This window comes from Equus quagga, chromosome 17 (assembly GCF_021613505.1).
Source record: "Equus quagga isolate Etosha38 chromosome 17, UCLA_HA_Equagga_1.0, whole genome shotgun sequence".
NCBI classification, from domain to species: Eukaryota; Metazoa; Chordata; class Mammalia; order Perissodactyla; family Equidae; genus Equus; species Equus quagga.
The window spans coordinates 5417436-5444470 of record NC_060283.1 but is presented as its reverse complement, the minus strand read 5'-3'; the positions used below and the strand labels follow the sequence as shown (position 1 = coordinate 5444470).

Below are 27035 nucleotides of genomic sequence, written 5' to 3'. Positions count from 1 at the left end.
GTTCGTGCACTCTGCTTTGGCGGCCCACTGTTCAGAAGTTCGGATCCCAGGCGCAGACCTAGCATGGCTTGTCAAACCACGCTGTGGCAGCATCTTACATAAAATAGAGGAAGGTTGGCACAGATGTTAGCTCAGCAACAATCTTCCTCACAAAAAAACAAAAAAATAAATAAAAACCCTACACAAATGATTTTCACATTATTGCTGACTTCCCAATTGCAGTAATCAAAACAAGAATTCAAATTCACTTTTCTGTTGTCTTTAAGAAATAGGCATGGCTTAGCTGGAGCAGGAGCCTTCCCTGTATATCCTTATATTCTCCAAACTGGAAGTACAGATGGAAGAAGGCTGCTTCTTGAATATTGAAAGAACAAAAGCGTGTAAAAAAAAAAAAAAAAGGAAGGACTGAGGAACTTCTGGTTACCGCGTTAGAAATGTTGGGATAATCAGGGTGACTACGTCCTTTTGTCTGAAGAAGAATCATAACGGTAGACCTAGGAAAAGCTGAAGTTTGAAAACATGACTGGGATTTTTTTTGACAAGCATATTAGAATTTACAGTGCAAATGAGTGCTTTCTAAAAGTGATTATTTTGGGAAACTACATTTATTCCGATGGTATTGCCCTTGCTCTCTGACTTGCTTGGAACTCATCTTTTGGAGTTCTCTTCAAAGACGCACATAGGAAATAAGGGGAGGAAGAAAACTGAGTGATGTCTTTTAAAAACACAAACTCGTGTTAGAAATTGTCAGTGAAAATATCTCCTCTCCTGAAAATAAAGGTACCTAAAAATATTTTGAGCAGTGATGGCATTATTGGAATAAGTGAAAGGTCTACCAAAATTAGGTCTTGTTTTGGCTCTTGAGCTGCGACTTAACGGCAGCCAAGGCGCTGGGTCAGGTGTTAGAAGGCTTTTGGCCAAATATGGAGAAGATGAGGTGTCCCTCAGTGTTTCTCCCCAAAACTGGTAAGCTGAATCTTGCTCTCCTCTGGTTTGAAACAGTGATTTTTATTTCCTTTAATTTTTATTTCTTATGACTCATTGTGACTCTTTTCCTGACCCCCATTCTCCAAGAGAACTTTCTCCAGTGTCTCATTTTCTTATATATTTAAGTAAATTCAGGTGCTATGTAGCCAATTTTAGATTATCAGTATCTGAATTTAAATTCCGGGTTTGGTTATTCTTAGCACATACTAGCATAGGCTGCTTTACCCTTGCCTCCAGCATTCCCACACCAGTTGTCCTGTGTCTATGTAGTCAAGAAATTTCAGCAAATTTTAACAGTGGCTAAAGTAAAATATACTAAAAGGTAAATTTGCAGCATAAGCAACATATTATCTTTTTAGAAAATAACAGCTTATGAAGCATAACTCGCATACCATAAAATTCACCCGTTTAAAGTGTACACACTTCAGTGGTTTTTAGTATATTCACATAGTTGTGCAAATATCACCACTATCTAGTTCCAGAACATTTTCATCACTCCTGAAAGAAACCTATGCCATTAACAGTCACTTTCTCCCTCTCCCACTTCCTTTGCAACCACTAATCTACTTTCTATTTCTGTAGATTTGCTGAATGTGGACATTTCATGTAAACATAATTATACAATATATTTTTGTGTGTGTTTGGCTTCTTTCACTTAGCATAATGTTTTCAAGATTCTTCTATGTTAATAGGACATATCAGTACTTATTCCTTTTTATGGCCAAATAATACTCCATTATGTAAATATACCACATTTTGTTAAACCATTCACCAGTTGATTGACATTTGGGTTGTTTCTACCTTTTGGCTATTATGAATAATGCTGCTGTGAACATCCATGTACAGGTTTTTGTGTGGACATGTGTTTTTAATTCTTTTGGATATATACTTAGGAGTAGAATTGCTGGATCATATGACAACTGTTTTTTTTTTTGAGGATCTGCCACCTATTCTCCAAAGTGGCTGCACCATTTTGCATTCCCACAGCAGTGTATGAGGGTTCCAGTTTCTCCACATTCTCACCAGTACTTGTTATTGTCCACCTTTTTGATAATAGCCATCCTAGTGGCTATGAAGTGGTATCTCATTGTGGTTTTAATTTGCATTTTCCCTGATGGCTAATGATATTGAGCATCTTTTCGTGTGCTTATTGGCCAATTGTGTATCTTCTTGGGGAGACATTATCCTTAAAGGTAGATATTGATGGTCTGCTGTTTGTAATGCTGTTTAGGTTAACTTTCTTCCTATAACTGATGTAAAAGAGTTTTTGCTTCATTACTTCAAATGTTTTAGTCTGTTTTTGAAGGTTGTTTTAGAAAGCTAATCTAGATACAGCTTTTCCCTATGAAAAAATTGTATTTTGTATTCTGGCCTGAAATGTCTGTATAGACAGTTTTTCCTCACTCTGATAAGCAATGATAGACAAAATGTTTAGTAGACCCTATTTGGTCATGTTTTTATTGTAAATTTATATCTCTAGGTTCAAAGAGTTAGCAGAGGTAAAATTCACAAGCAGGGAACCCAGTGGCTCATTAAAATTTTGTTATATTCTGTTCATTCTGAGAATATTAGCTGACCTTTAGTTGACAGAAAGATCCATGAGACACGTAAAATTGATGCTTGATATAGCAACTGAAGTTGAAAGTAGCACTTTGCACATGTAGGGGAAACTGTGACCACTTTTAGATAGGCATGAAAAAATACGTCATCTCATCCTTATGTCCCTCTCTCCCCAGCGTGGTACCATGCGACGACGCTATGAAGATGATGGCATTTCAGATGATGAAATTGAAGGGAAAAGAACTTTTGACTTGGAAGAGAAACTCCACACCAACAAATATAATGCAAACTTTGTTACTTTTATGGAAGGAAAAGGTCAGTATCATTTTGATTCGGACCTGAAGCCCCTTGATATAGGAAATTTTAGACACTGGCAACTGTGGACTCAGCATCTGTGCAGCTAAAATACTGCCTGTCAATGCTATGATGCTGTTTACCTTTATTTTCTCTTATTACACAATGCCTCTCATGCACACACCCCACCCCCAATCCTTCCACCCTGTGAGTCATTCTCTGCTACGTGAGAAGAAGCAAGCATTTATTAAAGCAGGAGCATTGTGGGAGCCAGCCCTGGTGGTCTAGTGGTTAAGATTTGGCACTCTCACCATTGTGACCCAGGTTCGTTTCCTGGTCAGGGACCATACCACCCATCTGTCGGTTGACATACTGTGGCAGCTGCGTGTTGCTGTGATGCTGAAAGCTACGCTACTGGTATTTCATACCAGCAGAGTCACCCATGGTGGACAGGTTTTAGAGGAGCTTCCACACTAAGACTGAGAAGAAGGACCTGGCCACCCACTTCTGAAAAATTGGCCATGAAAACCCTATGAATAGCGGTGGATCATTGTCTGATCTAGCGCCGGAAGGTGAGAGGATGGCTCAAAAAGACTGGACAGGGTTCAGCTCTACTGTGCACAGGGATTACGATCAACTCAATGGCAGTAACAACAACAAAATGTTGTTGGAGCTTTTCCCTAAAGGCCTCTTCCTTCTTCTCCCATCCCTTGGTTTGGGTTTAATTAAGAATAGTACAATATGGGGCTGGCCTGGTGGCGCAGCAGTTAAATGCGCACGTTCTGCTTCTCAGTGGCCTGCGGTTCGCCAGTTCGGATCCCGGGTGCGGACATGGCACCGGTTGGCACGCCATGCTGTGGTAGGCATCCCACATATAAAGTTGAGGAAGATGGGCATGGACGTTAGCTCAGGGCCAGGCTTCCTCAGCAAAAAGAGGAGGATTTGGCAGTAGTTAGCTCAGGGCTAATCTTCCTCAAAAAAAAAAAAAAAAAAGAAGAAGAATAGTACAATAAAAATCCTTTTATGCATGTACTTGCCCCACCAAAACAGAGGTGGGATTCCACGTGTACCATGCAGCTTTCCTCCGTGGCAAAATGATGAGGATGTCATGATATGTATTGTAGTGGACAGAATTAAATTTTTTTGGCTAAGAGGCAGGGTGATGATAATTTTCTGCTTAGAATTTGTGAGATGACTTATTAATAGTACTATTCCCGTTAGTTAAATTCTGAATTTACTGTGGAAATATAGACTTAGCAAACCCCTTGAGCCCTTCTTCTCAGTGTGCTTTCCCTATGTCCTAAGAGATGCTTCTTGAGACAAGCATGTATTGTCTAATAGAGCAAACTGTTTACACAGAAATAGCAAACACCATCTCTACCTTATTACTTAGGATCATTTTATGGTCCTTTTATCTTTTTCCAGCTATACCTCTTGCCTTTCTAACAATTGTTTTCCTATGGTGACAGATTTTAATGTAGAGTATATCCAGCGGGGTGGCTTAAGAGACCCTCTGATTTTCAAGAATTCTGATGGACTTGGAATAAAGTAAGTGTTCTCAGCCTGATTGGATGTGGTTGCAAAATGGCCATGTTACCCCCATAACCCAAATCAGTGATGATAGAAAATAATTTTCCGTTTAGTTTTAAAAGTGTGTATTTTTATTCTTTTGTTACAAAAACAATTCATGATTGTTACAGGTAAATGAGAAAATATAGATGAGTTAAAAAGAAAATAAATTTAAAATCTCCTGAAATCTACCGCCCTGAGATAATAATCACTGTTAACATTTTGTTGTATATTCTTTTTTCGTATTATATACATACGATGTACACATGTAATCATTTATATTTAAAAAACATTTTTAAATCTAAATATGAAGATTGATGTTCCTCGATGAGGAGTTCTTAGTACTTTAAGAAAAAACTCACACTGACTAGAGAAGTGCTTCCAATTTACGCTTACTGGTGTTTGTTTCATAGGATGCCAGATCCAGACTTTACTGTGAATGATGTCAAAATGTGTGTGGGTAAGTATTAAGCTTGTGACCTTTGTGTCTTTGAGGCAAAGATTTAAAACTTAGGACTGAGTCCTAAATCTCTGACTGAGATTTGAGGCTTAGGAACATTGAAGTATATATTTGATTATAGTATGTACTACTTGAAGTAGTTTCTTGATTAGAAACTACTATTTCATTAGCAATTGAGAATTTTCTCAAAGGGAGTTAAAAAGTTTCCTCATTTAGTACTCATTAGACAGAGAACGTTTCAACCTCTGCTTCTTTCCTAGCTACCATTTTTATCACTGTGCATCCATCCTCTCCGTGAAGAACCTGCCTTCCAGGGCAGCCTACCCAGGAAAGTGAAATTTTCTATCTCTGAGCCAAGAATGCTGCTTCATTCATATCTGTGATTCTCTTCTTCCCTTAGAAGCAGTAGAGAAATTTCCAAGAAATTTCCACCAATGCTACATTTGATGGTTTGGCCAAGGTTTCAGTTTTCTAAGCTGAGAAGTAGATACATGAAAATTTCTCTTCATCAGTGACGGTTTAAACTTGAGTCTTTAATCGGATTTGTATTTTATTATATTCAAAATTTAGGAAAATAAAGCAAATTAGATCAATGTAATTAAAGAAGAAAACTTACTGGGATCAGTAAAGGTTCAGGTCACTTTTCTGCAGACCATTGGTGTTCAGTGTTGTGAAACACGCCAGGATCCTTAGGAATTCAGAGATGATCACTCTCCTGTACATGATAAGGCACTAAAGTGGATTAAAATCTTTTGGAAATGTTTCTAACAGGACATGAAACAAAAGGAGTTTTCTGATTCTTCCTCCTAACACTGCAACTTCTATTATGTTTTGTCCTCTATGCTGAAGCGTAGAGGACACGTTGAAAATTAAGTGTTGCAGTACAGTCTCTTGGCCACTTGAGGGCCGTTTTTAGACATCTGGCAAACTCTTCTGTTTATCCAAGAGGTGCAAGTCACAGATACCCCAAGTAAAGGAAAGTTCTCTATTTTTCACTCTCTCACTTCTTTTGTGTTAGATTCCGGCCATCTGCTTGTCACTATGTATTCCTAGTATCTAGCACCTACTACCTCTAGAGTATAGTAGGTGCTCAATAAATCTGTTGACTAATTAAAATGCATTCCCATTCTTCACAAGGCAGGGCTCTTGCAGGGGGCCTTAGAAAACCTACTTGAGTACTTATTGGTCCATCATTTGACTTCTTTTCCTAATGGGCCTCCAGGATAGTAATTCCTTGGATCCATAAGTTAACGGACCACCATAGCTTTTCTCTGTTGGTCAGGAATTCTTATGGTCTGTGGTCCACAAATGACCTGCATCAGAATTATCTGGGATACTTATTAAAAATATAGATTTCTGGGGGCCGGCCCCGTGGTGTAGTGGTTGAGTGTGGTGGCACTCCACTTCAGCAGCCCAGGCTCGCGGGTTCAGATCCCGGGCACAGACCTACACCACTCATCAGCCATGCTGTGGTGGCAACCCAGATATGAAGTGGAAGAAGATTGACACAGATATTAGCTCAGGGCTTATCTTGCTCTGCCAAAAAAAATATATATACACACTTCTGGATCCCATCATAGACTTATGTGGCCTTTTATGTCTTGCTTCTTTCACTTAGTGTAATGTTTTCGAGGTTTATCTATGTTGTGGCATATAACAGTGTTTCATTCTGTTTTATGACTATTATAAGTATAGCTGCTAAGAACATGTACAAATTTTTGTTTGAACACCTGATTTTGATGCTTTTGGATGTATACCTAGGAATGGAAATTGCTGGGTCATATGGTCATTCTGTCTTTTAATTTATTGAGGAACCACCAAACTCTTTTCCATAGCAGCTTTGCACCATTTTACATTCCTACCAGCAAAATCTGAGGGTTCCAGTTTCTCTACACCCTTACCAGCCCTTATTATTTTCTTTTTTTGTTGTTTTAATTATGGCCATCCTAGTGGGTATGAAGTGATATTTCAGGACAGTTTTGATTTAGCATTTGCATTTTCTTCCAAAATACGAAGGGTAGGTTCAGTCCATTGCCTTACATTATCAGTTGTATTTTGATGTGTATTCTGCCATATCTACGTCATTGTGGCCGTATTTCTTGTTTTCTTGCCTGTTATCTCTAACTAGACTGTAACCTCCTTGAAGGCAGGGGACCAGGTCTTAATACTGCTTCGTATATCCATCAAGTAGGGATAGATAGATAGATAGATAGATAGATAGATAGATAGATAGATAGATGGATGTATATAGTAGATATTTGTTAGTTTCTTACAATTTGAACAATAGTCTTAATGTTACAACAGCAACTTTTTATTCTTTTTCTCTCTTCTTTGACCACCATTAGCTTAACGTTTTAGCGTTACTGCCTTTGCATATCTTTTATGCTGTTGCCTCTGCTTGGAACTCTCTCTGTTGAATCTTTCTTGTTGAAATTCTGTTTATTCTTTAAGGGCCAACTCAAATGTCTCTTCTCCCTCTTTTCCTAAAAGTCTTCTCTGGTCAGTCTAGTTAAAAGAAAGATATTTTCCCTTTATTTTTACTACTGTTTAATTGAGCACCTGCTTTCTGTTAAACGTTTTACTTCATTGACTAAATCTTCACAGTGACCCACAGGGCAATATTATTCCCAAGTTATAGAAGAAAATATTAAGGTTCAGAGAAGTTAAATAGCTTGCCTAAGTAGTATTCGAGCTGAGGTTTAAACTTGGGTCTCTTGCTTTAAAGCTGTTGTTTTCTCCCCCTGCTATTTTATACTACCTCTTGTGGCATTCTGCCTTTCGTTTTAGTTCTTATAGTTGGTTGAGACTCAGATAAAGATCTTTGTGTCCATCATGGTGTCTTTATCATTCAGTAAATATTTGTGGAATGAATGAAAAGGGGAGGTTTGCATTAAAAATACTTGAGGTTTGTGAAATAACCCTTTTAAACAAAAGAATGGACAGATTCCAATTTAATTCAGTACTCACTATCTAATGGGTCCTTTATTTAAATTGTGGGATAGATGAGGTCGATCTTCAAACCTGCAGCAAAGCAGTGTAGCTCAGTGGATGAGAGCCTTGACTTTAGAGTTGGGCTGCCTGAGTTCTTGTCTTGCTTTGCCCTGCAAGTTACCTAACACCTATTTTCTCCATCTGTGAAATGGAGATTAGTACTTAGCATTTAGAATTGTTAGGATTGAGTGAGATATTGAATATAAGATTCAATGACTGACCCTGTAGTAAATATGCCATAGGGAGTGATTGTTGTTTATAATATTGCCCATTGTCTTTCCCATTCTCTGTGATTTGATGGTCTGTTGATTCTCAATCTCAGGTGACAACTATCTCCTTGTCTGTTACTAAATAGCCTAAATAAGAAAGGCTAGCTTGTTTCCTGTCACCTGTTTTTTATATTCTTGATGTATTTAAGGAAATTAGTGGCTCAGTAGTGTTAATTGATGCATCTTTCATGGCAGGGAGTCGTCGCATGGTCGATGTCATGGATGTGAACACACAGAAAGGCATTGAAATGACCATGGCTCAGTGGACACGCTACTATGAGACCCCAGAGGAGGAGCGAGAAAAACTCTATAATGTCATCAGCCTAGAGTTTAGCCACACTAGGCTGGAGAACATGGTGCAGAGGCCCTCCACGGTTAGTCTAATCATTTTCTCCATATTGTCGTCACCAAGAGGGTTGTTTGTGTATTAGGAGAATTTATAACTCTTTGTATATACCAAGACGAAGATGAACAAGGCAATTTGACAAGAATAACTTGTATTTTTAGAAAGTTCAGGGCCGGCCGTGTGGCCGAGTGGTTAAGTTCGCGCGCTCTGCTTCGGCGGCCCAGGGTTTTGCCAGTTCGGATCCTGGGTGTGGACACGGCACTGCTCATCAAGCCATGCTGAGACGGTGTCCCACATGCCACAACTAGAAGGACCCACAACTAAAAATATACAACTATGTACCGGGGGTGTTTGGGGAGAAGAAGGAAAAATAAAATCTTTAAAAAAAAAAAAAAAAGAAAGTTCATCACTTCTGCAAATCACTTCATATAGGGAGTGACCATTCTGATTTGCATCACCAGTAACTTAATAGGAATTTTTTAGAGGGCAGAGGACAAAGCACTAGTATCTTTTAGAGACCTAAAACAAGGCCTTTGCATATAATGGAGAAGAGGCTTAAAATTCATTCTTACAAGAACTGTCAGTAGGAAGTTTGCCTAATTTCTGTCCTGTAGGTTTAAACTTGCTGAGAAACTTGGGGGAAAACTGGTTTAGAGCCAGGTGATCCTTTTATGAGATGGTTTCTTGAGTAGATTCTACTCTATGACGAATAACAGTAAATTGACTGCCCGTCCTAAGGGAAAGTTAGTTTTGATTCTTAGCTTTCCTGAAGGTAGGTACTGATTTAACCTATCTCTTTGCAAAATAGTGGTTGTCTACAGACATTGAGAACACTTATTTCCCTGAGGGGGATTGATTTCACTTTTGAAATATACCTAGTCATTTTTGGACCATATTTATTCATTTAAATCCTGACTCAGAACTCTCTTGAGTCAGGTATTCCACCTGGAACAACAGAACTTGGAACGTTCTAAATCCTTTTTTAAAGTCAAGGTCTCAGTATTTTGTCCTATCTCCACTTAAATGATCCTAATTAGACCTTTTGATTTTCAAAGTTGAAATGTAGTAATTGCTTATATTACCATTATTTAATGTGTGTATACCTTCAGCTTACTAGTAAATTGCATTATTATTACTAACACATTGATATGTACAGACCAACAGGAAAATCTTCTCAATGTTTCACTGTTATCTGAAGAGACAGTATAATTTTGCCATTGCTTGTTACTGGAGATCCTACAACTAAATATAAAATTTCTCGTTAAGAAAATTTTTTCCCTCCTAGATCTAGTGACAAAACTTCTTTTTATATTATCATTTATTTGGTTATGTGGAAACACAGAAAGACAGGTGGTTAGAATTTAGCCTTGTCATTAGCCAAACAGGTCCACTTAAAGAATTTATTAAAAGGGGGATGTAAGAATCACGATAACATTATTTATGAATGTGTTGCTTAATTCTTATAGAATTTCAATTTAAAAATACTATGATTATAGCCATAAAAGTAAAACTTGACCTGGATTTTACTTTTCATTCTTAAATTAGAAATGTGTTATTCACACGTGAAGCCTTCTTTGTAATATCCTTAATTTGTTCATTTTGTCCCTAGTTTTAATGATAAAAATGCTACATCGTTTTATAAAAATTAGAAAAATCGTGCACCGTTAAATGAAGGAGGAGTAGAATCCATGGAAAGGCTTAGAAATAGGACTTTTCTGGAGGGCAGAGGACAATGCACTAGTATCTTTTAGGGACCTAAAACATGGCCAGAAAGATTGAGTGAGCTATTCCCAAGGTCATCTCCTAAAAGCAAGCAAACTTTTAATGATCTTGCTATCTAAGCAGTAATTATTTTGCTGGGATATTATTTATTTATTTATTGAGGTATTTTTCCCCGTGGTACATTTCTCCATTTATCTAGGTCTTTGCTAATATATCTCAGTATTGCTTTTTTAAAAACCAACCTTATTTAGGTACAATTGACGTGCAATAAAGTGTATTCATTTGAAGTGTACATTTTAATGAGTTTTGGCAAATGTGTTCATTTGTGTAATAATCTTTTACATGAGCTACATAATCTCTTGTTCACTCTGATCTCCACACCTTCAGAGTTATCTTATTAGTTGAAGTGCCTACCACATGCTGAACGCTGTGCTGTATGCTGGAGGTACTGTGGAAAATAAGATCATTCTTGTCCTCAAAATGCTTAGAGTCTCATGGGAAAGAAAGACCAGAAAATAGGCATTTATATATGTGCTTCAGAAGTGGATAAATAGAGAGTGTCGTGAGGGCCAGAAGGAAGGACCCACCTGACCTAAATTGGGGGAAGCTCTTTAGAGGAAGTGATCCCTAAGCTTGACATGAAGGAAATAATAAGACAAAGAGAAGGAAGACTAGAATTCCAGGTGGAAGGAATAGTACGTGTGAAAGCAGGTACAAGGAGAGTACGTGTAAATGCCACTGTGGGTGCTAGCATAAAGTGGGGTTCTCTGGTGAGAAGAGAGAGAGCATTCATTGCTGTCATTCCAGCAGAACTGAGAGGTAGATTAAAAAAAATTAGCAACAGATAGAATGTGCTCATTTGTTTGGTGATGGGGAAATGAGTTCAAGGAGGGCCATGAGCTGTTTTTGCAGTGTCTGAATAAATTTGGTCCTAGGCCAATGCCACTCTGGCCCTAGTATTGGTGCAGGACAGGTAGAAACTGGTGATTACCCTACTAAGAGACTTGCCCTTATATGGATCAGGCCATTTAGTAAAAGACCTGTCCAGAGCCTAAAGATTACCTAAGAGGAAAGGTATGAACACCTTTCTACAATACTCTCTTGGTAGTCAGATGATACCTAATAATACCAAATAAAGGGAGGCCAGAATGAGTGATTTGTTGCTGCAGGTGAGAAATTCTGACCAGAGTAATTCAGCTTTCTCTGAATGAACACTTGATAAAAAATACTCATGTTCCTAACCCTTGCTCTCTCTGTCCAGACATAAGAGCTTATAGTGTATTGAGTAAGTACAGTTAGGTGTTATTCTGTTAAAGGCTTTCCAGGGGACAATACAAGGAGGTGGGAGATGCCACTACGTTAAGAGAACTGAAAGTAGATTTTGTTTGAGGGAAAGAGAGGAATCTGGGACTCATTCAGGGTTCTAGGCCCAGTGGATGGTTGGTTAAAAGTTGGCTCCCTGAGCAGAGATTCTTTGAAATGGAGCAGCAAGTTAACCTCCATTTGCTCCTTGTCATGCTTGTTTCAACTTGTGTGTTATTGGTGATCCCTTCCAAACGTTCTTCCACCGTTTACATCTAGGTGTCCACTAGACACCTGCCTCTTATCGTTAGGCACTGATTGTATGCATTTGTCTAGGTTTGTATTGTAAGGGAAATAAATAATCAAATATATAGATGTTTTTATAAAACTTACTAGATACATATTTTTTACAACCGTAAGTTAGATGCTAGCAGTGTCAGTACTGTGCTGGATTCGTGGTTGTTTGGCTCACACTTTGTCTACCTGAGACTGTTTCTTGGAGTTCAGTGGTTGTGTGCACACATTTGAAGGTACAGGACACGTTACAGTTCAGTGTGAAGTGTTCAAATAAGTTCTGCTGCTTTTGCTTCTTATTTCTTTCAGCACGTATTATTTAAAACAGATTCCTAGACTCTGATAACATTATTTCAAAAAGTTTTAACATGTACTTAACATGTAATCTTCACAATATCCCTTTGAGGTAATTATCCTCATTTTACAGATGAGTTCCAGGGGCTTACATATGATCTCAGGAAGACACGACAGACCTGGTACTTCTGATTCCTAACCTAGTAGTAGATTCTATAGCACATTGCTACAAATCCCTACTGGATTTTTCTTTTCTTTCAAACTTTTGGTACCTTAGCTCCTCTAACAGTGTTATATCTTTTGGTAAGTTTGCAGGTATCTTCCAGACAGTACCTTTTATTGGATCAAAAAATATGCAACTGATTATACCAATACTGACACAGAAGAGAGGGCTTGGTTGGATACTACTGTGTTGTTTAATGACTTCATTTTTTTTTTTTCCTCCCTGCTTTTTCTCCCCCAATCCCTCCAGAACATAGTTGTATATTTTTAGTTGTGAGTCCTTCTAGTTGTGGCATGTGGGATGCCGCCTCAATGTGGCCTGATGAGCGGTGCCATGTCCATGCCCAGGATCTGAACCGGTGAAACCCCGGGCCGCCGAAGGCAGAGCGCTCGAACTTAACCACTTGGCCATGGGGCTGGCCCCTAATGACTTCATTTTGATTAGTGCTGTCTTTACGATCATGTTGATGGAACCATTAGTCTTTATTTTCAATGAATAATTATTTCTAGAATGGTTGCCTATTGACTCTAAGATTCACCAGCAGATTGTTTTAGTTTGCTAATAATTAAATTGTAGTCTTTCAGTGTATATTTTGAGAAATTCTGTTATTCTTAACTTGAAAATTCTCTTTAATCCCAACCCTTCCTTTGAAGCCTCAGCATTTCCTCCTCCTTTTTAAAGGTGGATTTCATTGACTGGGTAGACAACATGTGGCCAAGGCATTTGAAGGAAAGTCAGACTGAATCAACAAATGCCATCTTGGAGATGCAGTACCCTAAAGTGCAGAAGTAAGTGGCTTACGCGCATTTTCCTCAGTGTGCTATGGGAGACCGAAGTGATAGCAAGGAATGGTTTGTCCCTTAGGAGCCTTGCTCCATGTCCTAAAGATCAAAAAGATTAATTATTTAGAGTAGACTTTACAATTCCAAAGGGAAGAGTGTATGTAACAGTACCATAGCCCATGATCACATAGTTAAAGAAAAAAATATGTCTTTCGGGTAAGGTGATGACTTGAAATTGCATTCCTAGCACTGACTGGGAGTTGATTAGGTGGAAGATAGAGGGAGTATAGCAGGGGAGACTGTGGCATTGCGGTGGAGCAGGTCCTCTTTTCCTTGTCAGTGCACTAATGCTGCTGCTTTTTTTGGGTCAGGTACTGTCTAATGAGTGTTCGAGGCTGCTATACTGACTTTCATGTGGACTTTGGTGGTACCTCTGTTTGGTATCACATTCATCAAGGGGGAAAGGTACGATCAAAGCTGTCATGGGGGTTGGAATCTGAAGCTGGTTTTATGACTTCATTCATGTATGCTTCATAGCCCCTGGAAATGAATCTATCAGGAGATTAAGTTGACCTTCTTGGCCTAAAGTTCAATGTGAATTAGTATTCATTTAGTCCACTATCGTTACACCAGTATTGACACAGTACTTAGTAAACCTCAACAGTCCTGTTTCTGGATTCCCAACGCAGAATTCTCCAAGTGAAGGCAAGGAAGTGGTTTTGGAGGACAAGATAATTTCTCGATGTGGAAGTATAATAAAGTAGTGGAAGGGAACACACATTTTGCATAGAGTCACATAAAGTCAGCAGATTAGAATCCACATCACCTTTCCCCGAGTGCAGGCATTGATCTGAAACGTGGCCACAGGAAGTCTTTAAGTCTTCTCTGAAGATGTCAGTAAACTTTGAAAGATTGTCCTCATTCATAAAGAACTGTATTCTAGCTTGTCAGAGTATTTCTGAGTGCTGTGTGAAAATGCAAATCTAGAATTACTATCAGAGATTTATAGTATTATACTCTTATTGTTACCCTTTTTTCCTTCATTGGAAGTGAATGCATTTGTGAGAGAAAAATAGAGCAGGAGTGGAAACAGATAATGCTTTTAAAATGTGAGGTCCTAATCCAGAGCAGCTATACCTCCAAATCCAAAGTCATCTTGTTTACTTTGGATCCATTGAAATGCTGTCTTAAGTTTTGTCCTTTTGGTCTTGGTTACTCCCTTGGAGCAAAGCAACCCAAGCCTGTCTCTTGAAGATATTGTACCTAACTAACTGCGCTTCTTAGGACTAGAGGCCAGACAGCCAGGGGGAATAAGGGACTGCCTAGGCAACAAGCCGAATGCCCTTCTTCTCTCTGAGTCCTGGATGGGGTCCAGCTTCTACAGCCAAACCCCAGGGAAGTCCTAATGTTGTTTCATCAAGTAAAGGACAAAAAAGATCTCCCTCCTTGAGGCCTCTAGAATTTCCCAAATGGTCAAGTTCCACAGGCTGGGAAAGTTGCTTGCCTCTCTTCTCCCTGTTGGTCTTAACTTTGTACCTGTTTGTCAGTTGAGGGAGACGACTGGATCATGTCAATGGCTGTTAACAGACTGAAGTTTTTTAACTCACAGGTCTTCTGGCTCATCCCCCCTACAGCCCACAACCTGGAGCTGTACGAGAATTGGCTGCTGTCAGGGAAACAGGGAGACATCTTTCTGGGTGACCGGGTGTCAGATTGCCAGCGCATTGAACTCAAGCAGGGCTATACCTTCGTCATTCCCTCAGGTAAGGAAGGTGGGGAAAGTGGATTTTCTGCTCTAGCCGCTTTCTTTTCTTAAGGAAAAAGGAGGGACCGGCCCGGTGGCACAGCGGTTAAGTGCGCACATTCCCCTTCGGCAGCCCAGGGTTTGTGGGTCCGAATCCCAGGTGTGGTCATGGCACTGCTTGGCAAGCCATGCTGTCGCAGGCGTCCCACATATAAAGTAGAGGAAGATGGGCATGGATGTTAGCTCAGGGCCAGTCTTCCTCAGCAAAAAGAGGAGGATTGGTGGCAGATGTTAGCTCAGGGCTGATCTTCCTCAAAAAACCCCCAAAAAACAACTACCTCCTCTTCTAAGGGATGGCTGTGAAGGCTAGAGTGCTGCGTCAGAAATATCTTTGATCAGGTCACTAGTTCCACAATAAGTACTTGGAGCACAGATTTTGGAGTCACAGACCTGTATTGGAATCCTGACTCTGCATTTACCTGCTAATACCACTCTGGTCAAACATTTAAAATCCTTGTCTCATTTTATTGTGTGGAGTAAATGAAAATGTAAATTCTCTTGTACTGAGCCTGGTTCATAGTAGCTGCTCCAATAAATGGGAGCAGTGTTTATTAAAAGTTTGTTATATGCTAAACACTTCACATAGGTTTTCTCATTTAATGCTTACCAACAACCATATAAAGTATGATTTGTCCTGGTTTTGCAGAGGATGTTGAGGCTGCAAGAGATTAAGGAACTTGACCAGTGGCTGAGAGGCAGAATCAGAGTAAAAAGTGTAATGTAGGAGTCTTGTACTAGTTATCTGAGAGAGCCATATTACAATGTGTGCTTACAGCCACTGCCCTCCTTTCCCTTTCTTCTAGGCTGGATTCATGCTGTGTATACTCCTACAGACACATTAGTGTTTGGAGGCAATTTTTTGCATAGCTTCAATATCCCCATGCAGTTAAAAATATACAACATTGAAGATCGGACACGGGTAAGTAATTCTCTGTAACAATTGGATGTGAATAGATTTACTCCATTTAAGACACATGTTATAAGAGATTTGTTAATAGTTTGTCTCAAAACTTCAATTTGTCTTTGAATTAAAATGCAGTGTTCAGATTTCAGGAACACCAAGAAAAAAATTTTAAGATCTGCTTGCCTGGTTTGGGGGACTCCAGTTCTTTGAGGTTGTTGGTGTTTTGGATGTTTATAGGGCTAGAGAAGGACATTTGGTAATCTCTTGAACCATGTGTTTCATTTTTATGCTCTTAGAATAATTTGGTGTAATGGGATTTATCAACTCAAGATTCACCACTTTAAAAACTTGTGTATCTTTACTCTGATTGCTACCTAATATTCAAATTATTATACTTTAATATATAAATGTGTATATTGCCTTTCTCAACTGGAGTTCCATGAGAGAAATAAGCCCTGTATAAAATGATTTGTGTGTCTTATTTTCTCAGTTTTCCCTAGGATGGTACATAGCTGATACTGTTCTGGATGTACTGTAGGAAAAAAGTTGGTTATATGCAGCAAATGCCTTAAGGCAAGAGTTGGCAAACAACTTCTGTAAGGAACTAGGTAGTAAGTATTTTAGGCTTCGTGGGCCATACAGTATCTGTCACAAGTACTTAATTCCACCTCGTAGAGTGAAATACTTAAACAGATGAGCATGGCTCAAATAAAATTTTATTTATGGACACCGAAATTTAGATTTCACATAATTTTCCTGTGTCACAAAATCCTCTCTTAGGTTTTTATCCAGCTATTTAATTTTCTTTGGATGAAAAATTTGGATTTAAAAATGTGAAAAACACATTAAAAATGTAAGGCTCGCAAGCCTAACAAAAATAGGCAGCAGACCAAATTCACTAGCTGCTGTTTGCTGGCTGACTGGTGCCTCAGGGAAGTAGGGCTTAATTCTTTAGAACCCTAGTTGGTAAGGGCTGAGTTATGTACGATTAAAGTATAAATGGTATTGGCATTAAACAGCAATTAGAGTATAGAGCATTTGGGGGATGTGATGTTCACAACTTGCCCTCAAGTAGTTCAGCAAAACAATAGCAGTGTATATGGATAGAGATTAGCAAATGTAGGGAAAGATCAATAGCTGATGACTCTCTAGCAGTGTTTGTGGTACTGCTTTTGAAACTTTTTGGTGGATTTGAAAGTTTTCAAAACGAAAAAATAGGGGGACCGGCCCTGTGCCTGAGTGGTTAAGTTTGCATGCTCTGCTGCGGCGGCCCAGGGTTTCACTGGTTTGGATCCTGGCCACAGACATGGCACCGCTTGTGAGGCCATGCTGAGGCGGTGTCCCATGTGCCACAACTAGAAGGACCCACAACTAAAATATACAACTGTGTGCTGAGGGGATTTGGGGAGAAAAAGCAGAAAGGAAAAAAAAAAAGAAGATTGGCAACAGTTGTTAGCTCAGCTGCCAATCTTAAAAAAAAAGAAAACGTAAAAAATAGTAATTAGTGAAGAATTCACAACTTTAGAAGGAATGGTCATTGACCTATTTACTGTGAACATGGTCAGTTAACCATTTTGGTGCCTATTTTGAAACATTTATTTTGATTAAGAGCTAGCAATGATCTTATACATAAGATCGATGTTGGAGTTACAGAGATTGCCCTATTGGTAGAACTGAGAGGACGCAGAGGTTTTTAAATGTTTTATAAAAGTGAATTTTTGCTTGTTAAGAGTAATGAAACTACAAAAGACAGTAAGTAGTTTAGTAAGTTTGAAGTTGTAATAATAAAAATAGCTAAAATATTTCAAAAGAGAAAAATGACAATTTCATAGTAAAATACTACTTTTATTTAACTCAGAATTATTCTAACAGGTAATAGCACCTACCTGCGGTAAGATTCAGTCTGAAAATTAGTTTTTAGAAAGCGTTCCCCTTTTTTTTGGCTAAAAATTACTATTATATCCCTGGTTTAATTGGTTGCTCAGTTTGAAGGAAGAAAGAGAAAATATATTCAGGAGCATAGGTAAAATGAGTACCTTATCTCTGCATGAAAAGTTTCCTGCAGACTTAAAATGGCAATAACTGATCTCAATTTATCTACTTTTCCTAGACTTTATCAGAAAGTGTCAAGTTACAGTATCTAACCATCATATTGTTTCATTTTTCCTAAATATGGCTTAATTCTTTCATTCCAAATAAGGAACCCTTCTGTGTTTCTATAAAGTTGCATTGGGTCCCCTACATATGTACACAGAGTGGTTTTTTTATTGCTTTCTACAGCAATGTTTTATGTGCCAATACCAATCAGGCATCTGTTGAACATGTTACGAATCTCTATAGATTTATCAAGTTTAATTTAAAAGAGAATGTATAGAGGATGCTTTACAAAAGAAATATAAAGTGTGTTGTGAGTTTAAGACAATGTTTTAGTTACTTTTGCCATGCTAGTATAGAAATACACTGTTTAAACTTGTGTTGATAATTATTCTACTGATAGTGCTTAAAGGCTCAATAATTTTCTAATAAGGATTTTAAATTTTTGTTTCAAAAAATTCTAACACTCTTAAAAATTGGTATGCTCAGTAGTGTCTGGCAGCATAGGTAAAATGTAAGGAGACAGGTTGGGTGTATGATATCTTGGCTGTTATTAATACAGTCTGATGAGTTCCAAGTAAAAAAATCAAGTTTAATGCGCTATTTTATATTTTCTTTTCTTTTCCTTTTTTTTTTTTTTCCTGTCAGTATTAGTCAGCTCTTAACAGAGTCCCAGGGGACTTTAGAATTTTGGGTTGTCCTGAACTTTTAATAAAGACCTTTCCAGAAAAGTGTTAATATGCTTAAAAGGCGAGCAGATAGGCCCAGTGTATTATATTTAATTTGGGGGAACCAAGCATTGTTAATTCTTGTCTCTCTGGTCCCCCCACACCTTACCAGAAGTAAATTAATTTGACTTTTAAATAAGGGAGGAGAAACCTCTTCTAGTTGTTAACCATGTAAGAGACCCAGATTCAGAACCTGGCTCATCTGCGTTGGAAAGCTGATGAAAAGTACATGCCTTTCCTGCCTTGTGATGAGGAAAGTGACCTCATTCCACAGTGATGCCCTGTGACCTGGTGAAGGGACTCCCATCTGGATGTTTTGATTCAGGAGGACTACCTGACATGGAGCTTTGAAAAGGAGATGGGAACATTCTCAGGAGTTGCATATTCAAAACAGTCTTAAAAGTATCATTTGGTTTATCCTTTTGAAAGATGGCCTCTCTAAAAGACGACAGCAAAATATGTTTAGGATAGTTCCCATTGTTGGTCTTCCTCACTGATTTTAATCCATGTTGATTTGCCTTTTCCTTGACTATGGTAGATCTAAAAGGCAATTCTTTTTATTATTATTCAGCTGGAATAATTTCATGCTCCTTTTGGGGAGAATGGAAAAAACTAAAGAGACTAATTAGGCCACGTGGAACAGTAATCTGACTTGTGGACATACCACCTTGGCAAACTATGAAGTGTGAAACAGGCAAACTGAGAGTTGATCATGGGGAAAGTACTCAGTCTCATGTCCTGAACTGGACAAAGTTTGAGGATGAATCTCTAGTTATACTTTCATATCTGTAAGGACATTATGAAAACATGTAACTTCATGTCATGTCCTGTTTTTCCATTAGATTCTTTCTTCCCTGGGCTGATGATTCAGGGTAAAACTATAGTAAAGGCAAGGGGGTTTGCCATGCCTTTGTATCTGAAGAACGCTAAAACAGTTTTCTCAATTATATTATGTCTTAGTCTAACATTTTATTCTCTGTCTCAAAACTTCTTTTTGATGCTTTCCCACTCAACCAAGACAACTTCTTGGTGGTTCTTAATGGTATTTCGGAGTACCTTTTATCTTTAGTGATTGTTTCCCAACACCAGCGTTTTCTGGATTGACAGATACACTTAAATTCTTGCTCCAAATGCCAACTGAGGTTTGCAGGTCAACTAGAGAGAGTTTTTCTTGGGTTAATTATTTGTAGTGATTCAGTTTGTCTTTTTCTCTTTCCTTGAAAATTGTTATCGCCTTGCTTTTCTCATTATTTTGTTTCTGTGCAGGTTCCAAATAAGTTCCGCTATCCGTTCTACTATGAGATGTGTTGGTACGTGTTAGAGCGTTACGTGTACTGTATAACCAACCGCTCTCACCTAACTAAGGAATTTCAGAAAGAGTCCCTCAGCATGGGTAAGTGTTCTGCCTGCATGAACTTTCAAGACACCCTGCAGGACTGAGGAATATTCGGGAATATTCAGTAGGCTGTTGCTCAATAGTTTTGTTTTTACTTTTTGTCTTTTTACTTACCTACGTGGAAGTACCACATTCATTCATTGGAGTGAACACTAGTTACAGCTGATCTCCAACCCAGATGTGAATTAGTAGGCTGAATGAAATACTCTGGATCTCATCTTTGAGTTGTTGTTAGTACTTAGCTCCTCAAGAAAGATGATCAGTTGTCTAAAATGTCTTATTGTGTAAAGAATGGTTTTTGGCACAATAAAAACTAGGAGTGTATCATCACAAGAACTCTTACTATATTCTAGGCACCTTACTAAGCAGTTCACATACATTAAGTTCTTATTAATACCTGTGAGGTAGGTATTATTATTCTCATTTTATATGTGATAGGAATATTAAGGTTCAAGGAGATTGAAAACATTGTTCATGATCTTAGAGTTAACAAGTGGAAAAGCTGTAGCTTGACCCAGATTGGTAAGGCTCTAAAATCTATATTTGTAACCTCTGTGCTTTACTGTTTCCTCAACTTCTATCAAGAGAGGTGTTTTATTAGATGGCAGGATAGTTTCAGCTATACATTTTTGGGTTGTTCCGTGTCTTAAAGTGCAGAGGAGTCAACACTGTAATATCCTGTGGTCACATGTCTCATGGAGTCTTCAATCCAAGCCAGATATTTTTTGCTTTAGCATTTTCTGCTGAGGATAGTTTATTTTCTCATTTGAAAATAAAAAATGCTCACCCAATATGTGAAAGCAGAATACGGAATTGTCTATACAGCATGATTTCAATTTCATTTAAAAATGCATCTAATCATAGTCATACACATATACATAGAAAAAGATGGAAAGAAAATGTATCACCCTGTTGAGTTTTTATCCACAGGTGGAGGGATAAGGGATGACTTATTTTTTGCACCTTCCTGTATTTTCTAAATTATTAATAGTAAACATCTTACTTTCATAATTAAAGGCCAGCGAACATTTAAAAATTCTTCTTTCATTAAAACTTTTATTTTCAATTTGTTTTGACTATTAGAATCTTCCTTTTAAAACATATTCAGTTTGGAGCCAGCCCAGTGGTGCAGCAGTTAAGTTTGCACATGCCACTTCGGCAGCCTAGAGTTCGCTGCTTTGGATCCTGAGTGCATACCTACACATTGCTTGTCAAGCCATACTGTGGCAGGTGTCCCACATATAAAGTAGAGGAAGATGGGCATGGATGTTAGCTCACGGCCAGTCTTCCTCAGCAAACAGAGGAGGATTGATGGCAGGTGTTAGCTCAGGGCTAATCTTCCTCAAAAAAAAAAAAAAAATCATAATATTCAGTTTGTTAGCCATGTTGCCGGGATTTTAATTTCAAAACTTAGTTTTATGACCAAAACTGCTTTTTTAATATATGTGCTTTATACGGTCTACTTTTTTTTTTTTTTTTTGCTGAGGAAGATCAGCCCTGAGCTAACATCTGTTGCTGATCTTCCTCTTTTTTTTTTGGCTTGAAGAAGATTAGTCCTGAGCTAACATCTCTGCTTATCTCCCTCTATTTTATGTGGGTTGCCACCATAGCATGGCTGATGAGTGGTGTAGGTCCACACCTGGGATCTAAACCTGTGAACCCCAGGCTGCTAAAGCGGAGCACACCAAACTTAACCACTAGGCCACAAGGCTGGCCATGTATAGTGTCAACTTTTTTTTTTTTTAAAAGATTGGCGCCTGAGCTAGCAACTGTTGCCAATCTTCTTTTTTTGAAATTTTCTTTCTTCTCCCCAAAGCCCCCCAGTACATAGTTGTATATTCTAGTTGTGAGTGCCTCTGGTTGTGCTATGTGGGATGCCGCCTCAACATGGCCTGACGAGTGATGCCATGTCTGCGCCCAGGATTGGAACTGGCGAAACCACAGGCCGCTGAAGCAGAGTACGTGAACTTAACCACTCGCTCACAGGACCAGCCCCTGTCTACTTTTTAAAAAGACAATGAAATCATAATCCCAAATTTAAGTTTGAACTTGAAGTTAATTTATAGCTGTTATCACAGGTACCTTATTTCTAGCACACAGTTCAAAGACTGGGCCCTTCTCAGTCTTTTCGAAATCCAATTGACTTTTTACCTCAGTTGTCCTGCTAGCTCAGGATCCTGTTTTGACCTATAACTGTGATTTTCAATAGCAGACAAATGGGTTGGAATAAGGAGAGAGACCATTTTTAAAATGTAAGGACTTCATTTATAACCTCAAAGCCCCTCCCATGCTACCTATTTGTCTCATTGATCGCATGGCCAAGTGGCATGTTCTTACTTCATGTTTGCTTCATCCTGACAGATTTGGAGTTAAATGGTTTGGAATCTGGAAATGGGGATGAGGAAGCAGTGGATCGAGAACCCCGACGCTTGAGCAGCAGGCGCTCCGTCCTCACTAGCCCTGTGGCCAATGGGGTCAGCCTGGACTATGACGGACCGGGCCAAACCTGCCGCAGCCTTCCAGGCCTGAAGAAAACCTTGTCTGGGGGCTCACCCTCTGACTCCAGCCGCGGCTCCCACAATGGCCAAGTGTGGGACCCGCAGTGTAGCCCCCGAAAGGACAGGCAGGTGCATCTGACCCATTTTGAGCTTGAAGGCCTTCGCTGCCTTGTAGATAAGTTGGAGTCTCTGCCACTGCACAAGAAATGTGTCCCCACAGGGATAGAAGATGAAGATGCTCTCATCGCTGATGTAAAGGTAAGCGCTGGTCATATTATGTGACCTACTGATCTGGCTAGGGCAGTTTCTGGATTCTGAGAGAGAAAGTACAGGAATTTTGGATAATCTCTGGTTCAGCCAGAGAGAAGTTGATATGTGCGTGTGTGCGTGTGTGTGCCACGCAGTGTTTCACTTCCTTAAGTGAGGTCAGGTCCCTGTTATGAAAATACTAACATTTGTATGTTCCGTTAGGACTTAAATTTAGTCCTAAAAACACAGATTTCAGGCTGCCCCTAAAAATAAAGGAGAGCCTGAGAAAGTATTTGTGTTAAGAACTGTTACTTTAAAGAAGTTACCCTTGGATGAAGAGGCCTGTGTTAGAACATAAGTGGCTGGTAACAATCTCTAGCAGTCTTACCCCAAGCAGATTGAGAAGAAAGAAATTGTTCTATGTTGGATATGTTGAGTAGGTTTAACATATTTAGTTTCAGATTTATCTAGTATTAAAACTTGAAAACATTGGGGCAACTTGTGAGAAAATTATCATTTTAAACATAATCTATCTTACTGCTATCTCAAATTTCTTCACATTGTATATTTTTCTTCTTTTTCGAGAGGTCTCCCAGCGGTAGTAATATTGAAAGCCTAGCCCACCCCTCATGGATCTCTCTCAAGGAAATGAGTTTATTTTTAAGGAATCCAAATTTGAGCTATCTGAACTGGACAAAGTTCTTTTATGTCTTTCCTCATAAGTAACCTTTAATATGAGCACCAAAAAGCATGAAGCTGGGAATAACAGTTTTCTTTCTTTCTTTTTTTGAGGAAGATTAGCCCTGAGCTAACATCTACCACCAATCCTCCTCTTTCTGCTGAGGAAGACTGGCCCTGAGCTAACATCCGTGCCCATCTTCCTCTACTTTATATGTGGGACGCCTACCACAGCATGGCTTTTGCCAAGTGGCACCATGTCCGCACCCGGGATCCGAACTGGCGAACCCCGGGCCACCGAAGCAGAACGTGCGCACTTAACCGCTGTGCCACTGGACCAGCCCAACAATTTTCTTTTTAAGTCAGTGTTTGGAACTATGTTTTGGGTGCAGGGCATTGGGTATGAGTATTAGAAAGCAAGTTCTCAATTTGTAATGTGTTATTTTTAGAACCTATCATACAGATTATTTTAAGCCACAGAAGAATTCAGAGGCAATAATTTTATGTGACCTTAAGGAAAGTGGGCTAGTATCTCATAGTACGTCTTTTCCATCCCTGATTTCTGGTTCAGGTTTTTCCTCGGCCACCACTAAACAGCTGAGGTGCTCCCTACCTTCTGCCAGCCACCTCAGGAGAGAATTCCTGCCAGCCCAGTGGCGTAGTGGTTAAGTTCGCACGCTCTGCTTCAGCGGCACGGGGTTTGCTGGTTCAGATCCTGGGTGGGGACCTAGCACCACCTGTCAAGCCATACTAAGGTGGTGTCCCAGATAGAAGAACTAAAAGGATGTACAACTAGGATATACAGCTATGTACTGGGGCTTTAGGGGGGAACAAAAAAGAGGAAGATTGACAACAGATGTTAGCTCAGGGTCAATCTTAAAAAAAAAAAAATTCCAAAGTCTGGGATAGGACATGAATGTTTTTTTCTTTTTACCACTGATGTTTTAATTATATCTTATTGTTTATGCATCAGTGAAAAGGTGAAAAATTAAAGAGGCTGAAAAGAGGTCATAACCTGGTGAGGTTGATCCTCTCCAGTAGTGACAGAAGCTGGACAGTTGATTTTATAGTTTGGTTTTATAAGGTTTGTTCTAGAAGAGGCAGGTGGTATCATTGTGGTTTGTATTTAGGGGAGGAAATGACAGAGTTCCAGGTAGGTGTGGTCCTCTTTCTATAATGATTAATGTGCAGCAAAACACGCTTAGCCAAACGTTTCCAGACTCACAAACTAGATTCCGGACTCCTTTCCCACCCCTGAGTGAGCAAAGGACATTTAAATTTTTTCTTTTCCACTGTGATAAGACACATATAATTATATTTTCCTGAGAGTTTGAGTGTAATATTTTTCTTTGTTTCTACAGAAGATTTTTTTTATGTAGCTATTCCATCATGGATGCATGTGAGAAACATTAAATTGTGACTTTTGGGACTTATTAACTTGTATAATTGCCTTTAGGAACCCTAAGAAGAAAGACTTCTAAGTTTGTATCTCACTAACATTATTTTGGCCTGGATATCTGTATTTCTTTATTTTTTTTTAAATTAATTTCATTTGTTTATTTTTAACTTTTTTTTTTTTTGAGGAAGATTAGCCCTGAGCTAACATCTGCTGCCAATCCTCCTCTTTTTGCTGAGGAAGACTGGCCCTGAGCTAACATCCGTGCCCATCTTCCTCTACTTTATATGTGAGACGGCTACCACAGCATGGCTTGCCAAGCGGTGCCATGTCAACACCCAGGATCTGAACCAGCAAACCCAGGGCCGTGGAAATGGAAGGTGCGCACTTAACTGCTGCGCCACCGGGCCGGCTCCCTGGATATTTGTATTTCTAATTCATGAAAAAGAAAAATATCTTTTCAGTCCTAAAGGATTTGACTCCATTGAATCCACTTGTATAGGAAGCCTTTAATACTCCACTAATCAGTTGTACAAGGTCAAGTGTCGTGATAGAAATACACAAACTGGCCCAGCCTGATGGCACAGCAGTTAAGTTCATGCATTCTGCTTTGGCGGCCCAGGGTTCACCGGTTCAGATCCTGGATGCGGACGTGGCACTGCTTGTCAAACCATGCTGTGGCAGGCATCCCACATATAAAGTAGAGGAAGATGGGCACGGATGCTGACTCAGGGCCAGTCTTCCTCAGCAAAAAGAGGAGGATTGGTGGCAGATGTTAGCTCAGGGCTAATCTTCCCCAAAATAAAATAAAAAAAGAAATACACAAACTCCCTTAACTAAAGTACTAAAGAATATTGAAGAGGCAGAGTGGTAGGGGAAAGTGTAGAAAGATTTTGGTCAAATATTAAGCAGAGTAACAAGAGCAGCAAGAAGGGGAATGAGTTAAGACGAGACATCTAAAGAGGACTCAGCATTATGAAGTGTCTAGAGGATGCTTCCTGTGTTTACCCGGAATCATGGAAAACATGGCTGCCATCACTGGCATAGAGACCAGAGTGCGAGGACCTAGTGGCCAGTAGGGTGACTGCGTAGGCTGACAATGTTTGAATTCTCCCTGCAGGGGCTTGTCCACACCTTCTCTTGTTTACCTAATACCACAGTCAAAATGCAGCTGATATCAGAAGACAACAGATTTAGATCCCAGATCTGCAGATACTTTGACTTAAGATCAAATAAACTAATTATTCCTGCACTTGAGCAGCTAGGTTTAATCTGAGCTTCAGATAATAGTAAGTTTAGAGCTTGAATACTTTGAAAATCTGAACATCACCCAAAAGAGAAAAAGCATTGGATTGGGTTGGTGCCAACTCACTGCACAGCTGGAGGCTGCAGTGCTAGAGAACTTGGTGCTTGCAGCACAGAAGGCCACACTGCAGTAGAGGACAGAAGCAAGCCCAGGGCTTACCCTTCCTGCAGAGAGAGGAATTGTTTCTCGTAGCCTGTATGGCTCAGAAATAACTAGCAGAAGAGATGAGAGGGAAAGTGGTGAGATGAGATATCCGTAATTACATATTCTCTGGAAGAAAAGTCAATTTTAGTGATATGGTAAAGGAGCTTTGAAGATTCTAAAATCTTAAGTTCTACAGTGTTGAAGAAAGAATCGTAGAATATAGAGTTGGAAGGAGATTAGATGAAAAATATGGTATTAAAAAGTATTTATTATTGGGGTCTGGCCCAGTAGCTTAGCGGTTAAGTTTGCACACTCTGCTTCTGCGGCCCGGGGTTCGCAGGTTCAGATCCCAGGCGTGGACTTATGTACCACTCATCAAACCATGCTGTGGCAGGCGTCCCACACATAAAGTAGAGAAAGATGGGTATGGATGTTAGTGCAGGGCCAGTCTTCCTCAGCAAAAAGGAGGATTGGCAGCAGATGTTAGCTCAGGGCTAATCTTCCTCAAAAAAAAAAAAAAGTATTGATTATTGGTAAAGTTAAGGGGAAAGTAATCAGTATGTATAAAGTCCTATTTGGGAGAGTTGTGGGTAACCTTGACTCCTAAAAGTGTACTAAAAGGTAGAATGGAATTCTTTCCTACTGTGAGATATTCTCACATTTCTAAAATTGAGAAGTTGTGTCCTTGATGTTGAATAAAGAGGCAGGACCTGGAGCAGTATATATAGTGCAGTCCCATTAATTT

General features: G+C 39.2%; 1 protein-coding gene across 2 annotated transcripts in view; it reads left to right on the top strand.

The window, feature by feature from the left end:
• The window catches only part of KDM2A (lysine demethylase 2A), an 89645-nt gene that overhangs the window by 43207 nt on the left and 19403 nt on the right, over nucleotides 1–27035 (top strand). Inside the window, exons 3-12 of one of the 2 annotated variants that reach the window (XM_046642729.1) lie at nucleotides 2724–2862; nucleotides 4311–4389; nucleotides 4824–4870; nucleotides 8326–8504; nucleotides 12993–13099; nucleotides 13465–13558; nucleotides 14703–14856; nucleotides 15701–15816; nucleotides 19890–20016; nucleotides 22381–22775. In XM_046642729.1, coding sequence (XP_046498685.1) covers nucleotides 2724–2862; nucleotides 4311–4389; nucleotides 4824–4870; nucleotides 8326–8504; nucleotides 12993–13099; nucleotides 13465–13558; nucleotides 14703–14856; nucleotides 15701–15816; nucleotides 19890–20016; nucleotides 22381–22775 — 1437 coding nt within the window. Of the gene's footprint in view, nucleotides 1–2723; nucleotides 2863–3275; nucleotides 3414–4310; nucleotides 4390–4823; nucleotides 4871–8325; nucleotides 8505–12992; nucleotides 13100–13464; nucleotides 13559–14702; nucleotides 14857–15700; nucleotides 15817–19889; nucleotides 20017–22380; nucleotides 22776–27035 lie in introns of those variants that run through there. The other variant, XM_046642730.1, reaches the window with a different exon arrangement.